The sequence below is a fragment of the Microcaecilia unicolor genome, chromosome 2, assembly GCF_901765095.1.
Source record: "Microcaecilia unicolor chromosome 2, aMicUni1.1, whole genome shotgun sequence".
Taxonomy (NCBI): domain Eukaryota; kingdom Metazoa; phylum Chordata; class Amphibia; order Gymnophiona; family Siphonopidae; genus Microcaecilia; species Microcaecilia unicolor.
In genome coordinates this window covers 613113317-613128247 of record NC_044032.1, presented here as the reverse complement: position 1 = coordinate 613128247, position 14931 = coordinate 613113317, and the positions used below count along the sequence as shown (strand labels likewise).

General features: G+C 42.2%; 1 protein-coding gene across 3 annotated transcripts in view; it reads left to right on the top strand.

The window, feature by feature from the left end:
• TMEM154 (transmembrane protein 154) overlaps positions 1 to 14284 on the top strand; it is a 49555-nt gene extending 35271 nt beyond the window's left edge. Inside the window, exons 4-6 of one of the 3 annotated variants that reach the window (XM_030191639.1) lie at positions 265 to 350; positions 2469 to 2521; positions 13922 to 14284. In XM_030191639.1, coding sequence (XP_030047499.1) covers positions 265 to 350; positions 2469 to 2521; positions 13922 to 13924 — 142 coding nt within the window. In that variant the 3' untranslated portion in view covers positions 13925 to 14284. Of the gene's footprint in view, positions 1 to 264; positions 351 to 2468; positions 2527 to 13921 lie in introns of all 3 variants that reach the window. The other 2 variants (XM_030191638.1, XM_030191640.1) reach the window with 2 other exon arrangements.
• Positions 14285 to 14931: the final 647 nt, after the last annotated feature.

Here is a 14931-nt window from a genome sequence, read left to right as displayed (position 1 = left end):
ATCAAGAAAAGGCTAATTGCCACCAAAAATATGTTGTTGTCTGCCTGTTGCAGTGCATCGTTTTTGTTCCCATTTTTTTGTTGAAGACAGTTGCAGCTAGGGAGTCCCATGCTGTGAGGACTTGCTATCCTGCTTGTCCTGGGAGAAAACAAAGTTGCATACCTGTGGCAAGGGCTGGTGAATTTTACCTGTCTCCAAGGTCCAGTGATCTCCAGAGAGTAAATACTGTAACAGAATTTTAAAGCATGTTTTTTCCTGTTTCAGTCCAATTTTTCAGGAAGACACGCAATCTGTTATGGAAATAGAGATGGAAGAACTTGATAAGTGGATGAGCAGCGTGAACAAAAGAGGTACGTGGTAAATTGTTTGCCATGTTTATCTGTACTGGTTTGTCTTTCAGAAAACAGAGAGGTCAGTGGGTTTTCAGCGAGCAGAATTAAATCTGGATATTCAATGCCAGGCCATGTCCAGGCACCAGCATTAAATATACAGGTCATCTGCCAATCCAGAAGTTATATGAGTGGGGCTGTTATTCAGTGCTGGCACCCGCATAGCTAATTGGGCAAAGAAAAGACTGCCTTTTGTGTGGTTCTATCTGCTCGCTTAGCTGTGCACACATTGGCACTGAATGTGACCGCTCCTGATTAACTGGCAGTTCCTCCCTGACTCTGCCCAAGAACTGCCTCAGCACTAACCTCACTACTGCTCTGGCACTGAATAGTGGTGGCCAAGATGCAATGCTGAGTACAATTTAATTGGGCAGGAGCCTTTCCTGCCCGGTTAAATCGCTTGGAATACTGAGCCCATGAATAATTACTGTAAAGCTTCTTCCTATTTCTGCTCAGAATTCTTGCTGAAGATCTTCTATGCTGTGCATTGTATATAATTAGATCTGCCTCGCCCATTTGGGCAGCGGAAGCCATGGGCTCTCTGTACTATCCTAGAGAGAACTGCAAATCCCCTCTAGATGCTTAATTACCCCAACCCTGTATCTGCTCATGGCAGGTCTGCTCAGACCAGGCTGTAGCTAGGTCTGTAATTAGAAAGGAACCCAGTATTCAATAGATATAATAAGATAGTTTATTACAATCTTACCAATAGTAGTACAAGCAATTCTGACAGTCACATGGTGGAACAGCATTACATGGCACGTCCTTTCTCTCTCGGGCCTTCTGGAGTCTTCCTTCTCTGTTCTTCCTCTCCTCTCGTCTACTCTAATACTCTCCAGACTGGTCCTTATATACCATTTTGGCTTCATTGGTTCCAATAGACCCCAGCTGTCTCAACAGGGTTCCTAGCCCTTATCAGTTTAATTAAAATGACTTCACATGTTCTCAAGCCCTAAGTATAAACAAAATCTCTTGAGAGCCCATCTGTGAGATGATCTCACAGGACATGTTGCCCTCTTCCGCTCCACCCCTCCCCTTGGTGTGCATACCCCCTTTGCATCCGACCTTCTAATGACGTACATTAGCCCTAACAGCTTTGCTCATAACTTCTCACAGGTGCCAGTCCCAGAGCAAATGCCCCTCCTCCCTTTGCCAGCTCAGCACTTGCTACAGTGAAATGTAACTGTGTCAAAGGTAACCTCTGATTCTTACAAGCTAGCTCTCTTTTATATCAGAGATGATTTTGATTTTAAGAAGCCTAGCTCTTATTATGAGCCATTGGCCTGGATTTTACTGAGAGCAAGGGCTAGCAAGGCTAACATATTTCTTCAGCATCAAGCTCATTCAATTGCTAGGAGTACCATGTAAACTGAACACTTTTCTTCTCTAGAATTTGGTGGCTTCCCCTGGCTCAGTTCCAGTCTAACCTCCCATCTCAGCCTGTCAAGGTTCTGTCCCACCATCTTTCACTCAGTAGGTGTTCCTCAGGGATCTGTGTTTCACCATGCTGGATCCTGGGTCTCCTTGGGCATTATATTGTATCATCTTTATGTTGGAATTCAAATTTGTTTCACTTATACTTCCATTAACTTTGGCATCTGAATAAATTGTTTTCATATGTTATACCTGTTGAAAACTGAAAACTCAACATGTTTCTTTCTCACTTTAGTATCTTTCTAAATCTAATTAATACCCATTGACCTCCCTTTTCTGCTTTCGTTTCTGGACCGTTTCAGTTTTCTCCACCTTGCTTTCATAAGGATGAAAATAGTATCATAAAATATTGCTCAAAGAATAAACAAAAGCTGCACGGTTACTACAACAGTGAGCGTTAAGAAGAGAACTGCACAAGAGAGTTTTAATTAAATAAGATTGTCATGCAGGAAAAAGGAGTTGGTTGGTTGATTTCCTCTACAGGTTCTAAGAGAAATCTATGACTTTGCTTGCATCAAGTACAGAAGAGAAGAACCAGAATTTATTTCCATGCAACAGAACATGACATTGTCTTTTGCATTCATGCAACTATGCACAGGTATCTTGCGGAGTGTTAACAGAGTCTGCATCTTTTATCCATTCTAGCTCAGTACAAACAGCTTTCTACTGTGGAAGAAGAAAAGAAAACGCATTCTATTGTAAGGTACACCTAAAAATTCTAACCATATTGGACCCACGATAGCACACAAAGTTACAGCTTAATTAGCACAAGTCTGAAGCCTGTGTATAGTAACATCTTCATCAAGATTCAGCTCTTGGTACTTTGCAGTCAGGTGCTTCTCTGAGCATTTACTCCCCACACCAGCTCACATAACAGAACAATGAGCCTTTCCTTTAAATAGAGTCTAATTTACTCAGCAGCAGTTTCATTGCCTTAACACTTACATTTATGCACTGGATGTACTAGATATTTACAAATGGTGAATGGTAGGGACAAAGTTTTTGCAAAACAAGTCCAAAAAATGTATTATTATTCTCAACTACAATAATTTTCTCCACACTGTATGCAAAATGTTGTTTTTACATATCTATCTGTAGAAATCTTGGGTTCAACAATGGCAACTCATACCTCAACTGAATGAAGATACACTTTGAATCACTGGTTTGCTCAGCACAACAATTTTTTATACTGTTCAAATGTGTGATTAAAAGTGATTGAATGTTTCACTAGTAGTTTCTCCAATTATTTTCTCTTAATCGCACTTCAATGTTTTTGAATTTAGTGCTCGCTTTGTCTTGCCAATTTACATCAAGCCACAGGGACAGACACCTGCGTATATTACATTCTCAGTTTTGTATTTTTGTTAATGATTTGTTATATTATTAATTTGAATATACTGTGTTACAGTAGACCTTTGATGCAGCCCAGAAGTGGTGAAACATGGGACGTTGGGCATTTGAAAATGAAAAAACTCTTTTAAACATCACTCTTATGCAATCTACATATTTTGTACACGATCATTTTGAGGAGGAGGCCAGGACTAAATGGAGATGTTGGATCATATGGGTGGGGGAGAGATGTTCTTATCTCCTGTCCGTCCCCCCACCCATGCGATACTGGGTCAGACCACTGATCCATTTAGCCCAGTATCCTGTTTTCAAAACAGGGGCCAAACCAGGTCACAAGTACCTGGCAGAAACCCAATTAGCAGCAAGATGCCATGTTACCAATCCCGGGGCAAGCAGTTGCTTCCCATTTCTGCCTCAGTAGCAGACTATGGACTTTTCCTCCAGGAATTTGTCCAGTTTTTAAACCCAGATATGCTAACTGCTCTTACCACATCCTCTGGCAAAGAGTTCCAGAGTTTAACTATTCGTTGAGTGAAAAAAATATTTCATCCTATTTGTTTCAAAAGTATTTCCATGTAATTTTTTTGACTGTTCCCTAGTCTTTGTACTTTTGGAACAAGTAAAAAAAAAAAAATTGATGTACTCCTACTCGTTCTATACCACTCAGGATTTTGTAGACCTCAGTCATATCTCCCCTCAACCATCTCTTTTCCAAGCTGAAGAGCCCTAACCTTTTTAGTCTTTCCTCATACGACAGGCATTCCCATTTCCTTTATCATTTTTGGTTGCTCTTCTTGGAACCTTTCCTAATTCCACTATATCTTTTTGGAGATACGGCGACCAGAACTGAACGTAGTACTCAAGGTGTGGATGCACCATTGAGCGATACAAAAGCATTATACTATTTTTGGTCTTATTCACCATTCCTTTCCTAATAATTCGTAGCATTCTGTTTGCTTTTTTTGGCCGCCGCCGCCACCGCACACTGAGCAAAAGATTTCAGCGTATTATCTACAACAACACCCAGATCTTTTTCTTGAGTGGTAATCCCCAAGGTGGACCCTAACATCAAGTAACTATGATTCGGATTATTCTTTCCATTGTGCATCACTTTGCATTTGTCCACATTAAATTTCACCTTCCATTTGGATGCCCAGTCTTCCAATTTCCTAAGGTCTTCCTGCAATATTTCACAGTCCACACGTGTTTTAACAACCTTGAATAGTTTTGTATAATCTGCAAATTTAATCACCTCACTCATTGTTCCGATTTCCATATCATTTATAAATATGTTAAATGGCACTCCACTGTTCACCCTCCTTCATTGAGAGAAATGACCATGTAACCCTACCCTCTGTTTTCTGTCCAAGAACCAATTTCTAATCCACAACAGAACCTTGCCTCCTATCCCATGACTCTTTAATTTTCTCAGGAGTCTCTCATGAGGAATTTTATCAAAAGCTTTCTGAAAATCTAGATATACTACATCAGCCGGCTCACCTTTATCCACGTCTTCAAAGAAATGAAGTAACTTGGTGAGGCAAGACTTCCCTCGGCTGAACCCATGCTGACTCTGTCCTATTAAACTATGTTTGTCTACTTGTTTTATGAATGTAATCCCTACATAATTTCATAAAAGCCCTTTTATACACGTATAAAATCGCTCCATAAAGAGGTAATTTCGAAGCCTATAGAAGAGTGCTTTATTTATTTGTAGCATTTGTATCCCACATTTTCCCACCTATTTGCAGGCTCAATGTGGCTTACATTTTCCCAATGCTGATCACCAATTCCGGAAGAGAAATACATATTTAAGGTGAAGGAGACAGAGAGGATTAGGTATACAGTTACAGAAAGTGCATTTTCATAATCAGAAATAAAGGTGTTGGATTATGCACTCAGGGGTCCTTTTGCTAAACTGCAGTAAAAAGTGGCCTGCAGTAGATTGGATGCGTGAAATTGGCACATGCTGGTCCATTTTTTACAGCGGCGCAGAAAAGGGGATTTTTTAAACGGGGGCAGTAAATAGCCACTATTTTGCCCATCACCGCCGTCAGGCTTACTGGTCTATAATTTCCTGAATCACCCCTAGAACCCTTTTTAAAAAATCGGTGTCACATTGGCCACACTCAATTTTCAGGTAGTACGGACAATTTTAATGACAGGTTACATATTACTAACAGCAGATAAGCTATTTCATGCTTGAGTTATTTGAGTACCCTTGGATGTATGCCATCCGGTCCAGGTGAATTACTACTCTTTAAATTTGTTGATTTGGCTCAGTACATCTTCCAGGTTCACCAAGATTTCTTTCAGTTCCTCTGCTTCATCACCCTTGAAAATTATTTCCAGTACAGGCAGATCTTACATCTTCTTCAGTAAAGACTAAAGCAAAGAATTCATTCAGTTTCTCCACTATGGCCTTGACCTCCCTAAGCGCCCCTTTTGCTCCATCATGATCTAACGGTCCCACGGATTCCCTCGCAGGCTTTCTGCTTCTGATATACCTGAAAAAGTTGTTACTGTGAGTTTTAGCCTCTGCGGCAAGTTTCTCTTCATATTCTCTTTTAGCCTTCTTTTTTAATGCTTTGCATCTGACTTGCCAGTGCTTATGTTGCTTCTTATTTTCATTTGGGTCCTTTTTCCATTCTTTGAAGGACAATCTTTTGGCTGTAATGGCCTCTTTTACTTTACCTTTTAACCATTTTGGCTGACGTTTTCTCTTCTTTCCATCTTTATAGATACGTGAAATATATCTGGACTGGGCTTCCAAGATGGTATTTTTGAATAACATCCATGCCTGATTTAGTGTCCTAACCTTTGCAACCAATCCTTTTAGTTTCTTTTTAACCATTTCCCTCATTTTAGTATAGTCGCCCTTTTGAAAATTAAATGCAGCTACAATATATTTCCTTTGCGGGCTCCTCCCAGATAGTAGCTCAAACCTGATCATGTTACGTTCACTGTTTCCCAGGCGATCCAACACCACCACCTCTCACACTATGCCCTGCACGCCACCAAGGACCAGATCCGAAATGGCTCCCCTTCTTGTCAGTTCCTGGACCTGCTGCTCCAAGAAGCAGTCACTTATTACATCTAAAACATTTATCTCCCTGGCACTCCCAATGTAATATTTATCATCAATATCGGGGTAATTGAAATCACCCATTATTATAGCGTTGCCCAATTTGCCAGTTCTCATCTCTGTAAATGTTTCTACTACTACTACTTGTCACATTCTCGAGGACCTTGGCATACTGTCAGGCTTCTTCCCCGGGAGCACTGGGTTCGTGAGTCCTTGAGCCACTACCGTGGAGCGGCAGTGGCAGGCAAGATCACCCTCAAGGTAGAGACGAGACAAGACTGGACCGGAACCCCGGACTGGAGTTCTACACAGGAATACATGGAACTGGAACGCACCGGACGGGTGCGCACTGGAGTGGAGCCCGCTGGACTGGAACACACTGGAGTGGCCCCACTGGACTGGAACATACAGGAGTGCAACCCGCTGGACTGGAACACACTGGAGCGGAACCCACGGGACCGGAACCCGCTGGACAGGAACACACAGGACCTAGGCTTCACCTACGCTTAGCCACCTTTCCCCGAGGGTTGAGCCCTCAGGTTCGGGCAGCCGGCAGGACTTACAGGAAAAACCGGAACTGGAACTTGCAAGCAGGAACAGCAGGAATCAGGATCCAGGAGTGCCCCCAGGCACCTAGACGAAAGCAAGGCAGACAGGCAGGGAATGTCCGGGTTCCGGCAGTAGGCAGGTTCAAAGCAATGGTCAAGTCAAGAAACAAGACTGAGGCTGGAGCTTCAGTATCAAGGAGTGTTGGCAACAGACTGAACAAGGGCTGAAGCTCCAGAAGCAAAAGAAAACACACACGGGAAAACCAGCAGGCTAAACACAAGAAGACTAGGAAACTGTACACAAGCTAACAAGAAAGCTATGCCCAAGCTAACCAGTCATACACTAGAAACATACACTAAGCAAACACAGGAGAACTAGCAAAGCTGTACACAGACTAACAATCAAAGCTGTGCCCAAGCTAGCTAGTCATACACTGGAAACATACACAGAGAACTAGCAAAGCTGTACACATGCTAACAAGCAAAGCTGTGCCCAAGCTAACAAGTCATACACTAGAAACATACACAGAGCAAACTCAGGAGAACTAATAAAGCTGTACACAGGCTAACAAGCAAAGCTGTGCCCAAGCTAACAAGTCATACACTAGAAACATACACAGAGCAGACTCAGGAGAACTAGTAAAGCTGTACACAAGCTAACAAACAAAGCTGTGCCCAAGCTAACAAGTCAAACACCAGAAACATACACAGAGCAAACAATGTAGCAGTGTACAGAGCACTCTACATACCAGGGCCCTTAGACGAAATGCAAAGGCAAGGGCTGCAGTCTCTAAGTGATTAATAAAGCCTTTCAACACCAGAGGCACAGCTGCAGCAATCTCCTTGCCTCCAAACAGAGGCTTGACACACAGAGAAGTCAGCCCACAGGAAGAAACAGCGGGAGCCATCTTGGATACTGGCATAGAGGAGTCGGCAGCCATCTTGGAAGAGGCATAGCCCACACAGGTGAGGTCCAGTAAGGCAATCAGCACACAGAGCCAGAGAGAAACTAAGACAGAGAGAGACACAGACACAGAGACAAGCAGAAGCCAGCACAGCCACTGACTCCCAGAAACAGGGTAAGAATGAGGGTGGTCACGGCCACAGACGTGACACTACTTATCATTTCTAAAGCGCTACTAGATGTACGCAGCGCTGTACACTTGACCATGAAGAGACAGTCCCCGCTCGACAGGGCTTACAATCTAATTAGGACAGACAAACAGGACAAATAAGAGATAAGGGAATATTAAAGTGAGGATGATAAAATAAGGGTTCTGAACAAGTAAATAAAGGTTAGGAGTTAAAAGCAGCATCAAAAAGGTGGGCTTTTAGCTTAGATTTGAAGACTGCCAGAGATGGAGCTTGAGGTACCGGCTCAGGAAGTCTATTCCAGGCATATGGTGCAGCAAGATAAAAGGAATGGAGTCTGGAGTTTGCAGTGGAGGAGAAGGGTGCAGATAAGAGAGATTTACCCAGTGAACAGAGTTCCCGGGGAGGAATGTAGGGAGAGATGAGAGTGGAGAGGTACAGAGGAGCTGCAGAGTGAATGCACTTATAGGTCATTAAGGGGAGTTTGAACTGTAGGTGGAAACGGATAGGAAGCTAGTGAAGTGACTTGAGGAGAGGGCTAATGACACTGGCAGAATATTTATTTATTTATAGCATTTATATCACACAATATTCCCACCCATGGGCAGGCTCAATGTGGCGTACAACAGTCTATAAAAACATACAACAATTCAGCAAACAAACAATCAATGTTGTAAGAGGGAAAGGGAAATAGCTAAGGAGGGAAAAGGGGAAAGAGTAGTGGTGAACTATTAGTCGTGCAGCAGAATTTTGAACAGATTGAAGAGGAGAGAGATGGCTAAGTGGGAGACCTGTGAGAAGCAAATTGCAATAGTGTAAGCGAGAGGTGATAAGAGTGTGGATGAGGGTTCTGGTAGTGTGCTCAGAAAGGAAAGGGCAAATTTTGCTATTATAGAGAAAGAAATGACAGGTTTTAGCAGTCTGCTGAATATGTGCAGAGAAGGAGAGGGAGGAGTCGAAGATGACTCCAAGGTTACAAGGTGATGAGACAGGAAGGATGAGGGTGTTATCCACAGAAACAGAGATTGGGGGAGGAAGAGAGGTTGGTTTAGGGGGAAAGATGAGAAGCTCAGTCTTGGTCATGTTTAGTTTCAGATGGCGCTGAGACATCCAGGCAGCAATGTCAGACAGGCAGGCTGATACTTTGGCCTGGATTTCAGCTGAGATTTCTGGTGTGGAGAGGTAGATCTGGGAGTCATCAGCGTAAAGATGATACTGAAAACCATGGGACAAGTTCAGAGTACCAAGGGAAGTATAGATGGAGAAAAGAAGAGGTCCCAGGATGGATCTCTGAGGTACAAAAACTGACAGTGGGATAGAAGTAGAGGAGGATCCACTAGAGTATACACTAAAGGTACACTGGGAGAGATAAGAAGAAAACCAGGAAAGAACAGAGCCCTGAAATCCAAGTGAGGACAGCATATCAAGGAGTAGACTGTGATCAACAGTGTCAAAAGCAGCAGATAGCTCGAGAAGGATGAGGATAGAATAGAGACCTTTTGGATCTGGCCAGGAACAGATCATTGGAGACTTTAGCAAGCACTGTTTCAGTTGAATGAAGTGGGCGAAAGCCAGATTGAAGTGGATCAAGAATAGCTTGACATGAAAGAAAGTCAAGGCAATGGCGGTGAACAGCACATTCAAGTATCTTGGATAGGAAAGGGAGGAGGGAGATGGGGTGATAGTTGGAAGGACAGGTAGGGTCTAATGAAGGTTTTTTAAGGAGTGGTGTGACTATGGCATGTTTGAAGACATCAGGAACAGTCACAGTGGACAGTGAAAGATTGAGGATATGACAGATAAAAGGGATGACAGTAGGAGAGATAGTGTTAAGTAGATGGGTTGGAATAGGATCAGAGGAACAGGTAGTTAGTTTCGAGGTGGAAATAAGATGTGTAGTTTCCTCTTCAGTGATTTCAGAAAAGGAGGCAGGGGTTGGAGGGTTGAGAGAATGGACTAAGGGAAGGAGAGGTGGAGGTGACCTGGTTGAGAATTCAAGTTTAATCTTGTGAACCTTATCATGAAAGAACTCAGCCAGAGTCTGGGGGGAAAGTGAAGGGGGAGGTGAAGGCATGAGTTCAGTGTGGCAAAGAGACGTCAAGGGTTTGAGCCTAGAGAATTTGTCAACTGGATGTAATAGTCCTGTTTGGCAAGTAAAAGAGCAGACTGGAAGGAGGTCAGCAAGAATTTGAAATGTATAAAGTTAGCATGGGCACGGGATTTCAGCCAAAGGTGTTCGGCAGAGCGGGCACAGGAATGTAGGTAGCGGATTCTAGAGGTCAGTCAAGGCTGGGGTTTGGTACGTTTTACATAACTGGTAATGGGAGGAGCGAGAGTATCCAGAGCAGAGGAGAGAATAGTATTATAGGAAGAGCCAGCCTCATTGACAGACTTGGATAACATAGTGGTAGAGAAGAGATTTGAAACATTGGAGGACAGAGTAGAAGGGTCAATAGCCTGAAGATTCCTAAATGTATTGGTTACGATTGGATGGGACTGGGGAGGAGGGTGTTTAAGTGTGAAAGTTATCAGATGATGGTCAGAGAGGGGAAGAGTTGAGGCACAGAAACTGGAGAGTGAACAGTTTGAGAAGAGGATAAGAACAAGACAGTGGCCATTCTGGTGAGTGGGGGCAGTGGAGCACAGTTGAAGATTGAAAGAGGATGTTAAAGCAAGAAACTGAGAAGCATAAGAATCAGAGGGATCATTAGCATGAATGTTAAAATCCTCAAGAATGAGGGAAGGAGATGAAGGTTCAAGAAAGAAGGAAATCCAGGCATCAAAGTCAGTGAGAAAGGAAGAAAGGGACTTATCAGGGAGTCGATAAATGACTTCTACTGAGAGAGGCATAGGAGCAAATAGACGGATGGAGTGGACTTCGTAGGAAGAAAAACTGTAAGAGGTTGAAATCTACAAGAGGGTGAAAGTAGTAGCCCAACACCACCTCCACAGCCAACCGGGCGAGGAGTATGGGAGAAAAGAAACTAAATTCCATGGCATAGGGCCGCGACTGAAGCAGAGTCTTCAGGATAAAGCCAAGTTTCAGTTAGGGCAAGCAGATGGAGAGTACGCGAGATAAAGAGGTCATGCATGTAGGAAAGTTTGTTACAGACAGAGCGGGCATTTCACAGAGCGCAAGAGAAAGGCAGGGAAGGAGGGGGGAGGAGAGGAACAGAAATTAGATTGGAGATATCACGGTGTGACCTGCACAAATAGGATGAGAGATGATGTGGAGGACCAGGATTGGGATTAATGTCCCCAGCGGAGAGCAGGAGAAGGAGCAAGAGAGTACGGAGAAGAGTAGGAGAGGTACGACGACAGCGACGATGGCAAGATGTACTCAGAAAGGAGATGGATGAATGGAAGGAAGGAAATGTTGAAGGTTGAGAGCTGAGAAAAAGGAAGAGGAAAAAAGAGATGGTGAGATGATGAATACAGAGGGTGGACAATGTGTTCCTGCAGTGTGCAGCGGTTTAAGATGGAGAAACAAATTAGGAAGGGACAGTACCAAGAAGAAAAAGTGTACTGGAGCCATAAGTAGTAACAGGGAGAAAAATAAATGTAAAGAGAAAAATGCCCGGCACCTAGAGCGGAGACCCTGAGTGGATCGGAGTGGACCTGGGAGTCACCCCGGAGAAGGCTGTAAAGGATATGCAGATGAGCTGCAAGTCCTCCACAGCACCTGAAAGGTAGCCGGTGGTAGAGCTGGGCACCACTCAGCTGAGGAAAGGCTTACCAGGGATTAGGCCGAAGCCAGCATTCCTCCCCCTGAGGGTCGCCTGATCCTTCATCAGTCTGTTCGTTCTGTCCCGGTGGACGGTAATACAGCCCTACAAGAATACTCCTTCCCTTCACACATGGAATTCTATCCATAATGATTCCACTCTGCTGTGTCATGTGGAATGTTTATTTTATTTAAGTCAATTCCCTCTTTAACATAGACCACACCCCTCCTAATTTGATCCTTATCATTGCGATACAATTTGTACCTTGTTAACAGTGTCCCATTGATTGTCCTCTTTCCACCAAGTCTCTGAGATGCCTATTATATCTACCTCATCATCTATATATTGTAACGCTCCCATCTTATTTTTTAGGCTTCTAGCATTTGTATACAGGCACTTCAAATTGTGTTTTTTCCGTTGATCTATAAGCTGCTTAGAAGTTGAAAGGGATAATATGCATCCTTTATCCTGCTCTCATTAAGCACATCTGGCTTAATGAAGAGTAACCTAGTGGTTACTGCAGTGGACTTTGATCCTGGGGGATTGAGTTCGATTCCCACTGCAGCTCCTTGTGACTCTGGGTAAGTCACTTAACCCTCCATTGCCCCTGGTACAAAATAAGTACCTGAATATATGTAAACCACTTTGAATGCAGTTGCAAAAACCTCAGAAAGGTAGTATATCAAGTCCCATTTCCATTGTTGAAACCTCTCTACTGGGATTCCCTAAACGTACTGTTTCAATAGTATCCTTCAATGATACTCCACACCAGACCATACACCCCTGTGCGACTGTCAGCTCTCCCCCCACCCCGCACACACACCATTCTAGTTTAAAAGCTGCTCTATCTCCTTTTTAAAGTCAGTGCCAGCAGCCTGGTTCCACCCCTTCAAAGAAATGCAGTAGATTGGTGAGGAAAGATTTCCCTTGACTAAATCATTAATCCATGTTTATATATATGCTTTGTTCTTTATAGTGGTCTCTACCATTTTGCCCAGCACCAATGTCAAACTCCCCTGCAATTGTCACTTAATGTTTAACATAAATCACCACTCTTCCACCCTTTTTTCCTACCCTCCTTCCTGAATAGATTATAACCTGGTATAAGTTATGCTTGTAAATTGTAGACTACTATCATTTACATTATTTCTGACACATTGGTGCTAAAACTTACACCAGCTCTATATCTATCATAAGGACCTGTACCTAAATGTTAAATGTGTATATACCTGGTTAAGCTAGAATTCTATCATGAAGAGTAGTTGACTACATTCCTTTACAGAATAGGCTCCTACCAGGTGCCTTGTTGTACAATTTGTCCTCATATAGTGGAATTTTATAAATCAGGTGCTATCATTTACATACCCACTGTGCACATAAATGTTTATATCAATAGCATATAGACAAGCATGTGTGCTCAGGCACACATATATACTATTATATAAATATGAGACTAGCTTGCATAGTGCATATTTGCAATGGGTACACATGGACGGAGCATGAGCGAAGCATGGGCGGGAGATAGGTGGGGCTCCCACTTACGCATGTTAATAAATTGCATGTCTCACTGCCACCCTTAGGCACTTGCACAATCAGCTCTATGGCAGGCATAAGTGCTAGCATCCAAATATTAAGCATGATGATACTGGATTATGCTAGCATTCTATAACAGAACCTAGGTGCTTCGGTTCCATTATAGAATAGGCTTCTACCATGCACTCTTGGAGTGCATAAATGGAGGTACCTAGTTTTAGAATTGCTCTATAATGCCTTTGTGTACATAGATTTACTGTATTTTGAAGATGGAGTTTCCAATGACAGGGGAGGGGGAGGGGTTTGCACCTAAGCAATTACTTTTGAATTTTAAAAGTATGCACCTATTTTCCCCTCAGGAAAAATATATGAACAAATTAGAATGTAGAAATGGGTAGGTGTAGTTTTCATGGGGTAATTTTTGAAGTGAAATTACACATGTACTTACTCTAATTTTCAAAGTGAACATTTCCCCTCTTGACTTTGACACCTGCAGTTAGAAAACTGCAAAATAGTGAATTTGTGTAAATGAATAAATAGGATCTAATGAAATTTGAGTATTTGTACACACTTCATTCTTTAAGTTTGTTCTATAAATCTATTACGTGCTTTTTGTTTTCAAACAGGCCTTCTCCAGCTAAAGTAATCCTTTCTTAAAAAATTGAACATACTTTATATTACTACTATTTTTTGGACAACATAGAACAAGGGAAGAAATTTGTGAAAATTACAAAATAGGACTCAGCCTTGTGTCTTTCCTTTCAGTGAATATGACTTCTGAGAATGGATGAAGAGAAGAACTACCTGTACCCAATCAACAAGGGAAGCAAGCACCCATCTCATGGTCTTCTTTTCAACCTACAGTAGCCTTCATAATGACAGTGCTAGAGAACCAGAATATCCGTGACTATTTGATGTTATGATATAACATGCCTTTCACCGAAACTAAGATAAAAAGTAAAATATTGAGATAGTACTGTTAATTACAATGCTAAGCTAGATATCATACAGGAGTTGAAATGTGTTGAGCTATATCTATATGTTTATTTTTATCTAGGTGTACATATAGGTATTTATAAGAAAAAACTCATTCAAAAAGGCCTGTTCTTTCTAAAAAAAAAAAAAAAAGTCCACATAATTGTAAGTAGTTCTTCAACTATATATAAGTAGTTCTTGAATTTCGCAAGGGTACAAGAATCCACACATCCCCCTCCCTTTCCCTGCCCTTATTCTAGGCATGTGTACAGTCTGAGAAGTCAGTATCTAAACTGACTGAGGGGGGGAAAGGGAAGGGTATATGCTTAATTACACATGCACAAGCACAGACGGACCCTCTCCAACTACATAAATAACTATTTCACAAAACTAACAATGATGTTGTAACCCGCCATCAGGCAAGAAAACAGCAAAATAAAATATCTTCTTGTCAAAACTGGATAGGCAAGCTCACATGACTTTTCTATTCTTTGTCCAGAACAAAGCATTTTTGATGAAACTCTTTCATGTGTGACGTACTATATTACCATTGTAGATAATTGGACAAATCAATTTTCTTACATGAAATAAACAGAAAACTAAATTATTGTAGTTTGGAGTTTTCCAAATAATTCTATTAACTAATGTCATTTTATCATTGGGTGACTTGCTTAAAATAGAAAATAAATCTAGAGTTCTAGGTACTGTTCCCTCTAAGCTAAGCAGGAGTCCTCCAACTGTATTGCTGCCAATGAGGGGTGGTGTTTCAATATTGTGTTTTCAAAGGCTAGAGCCAGGCT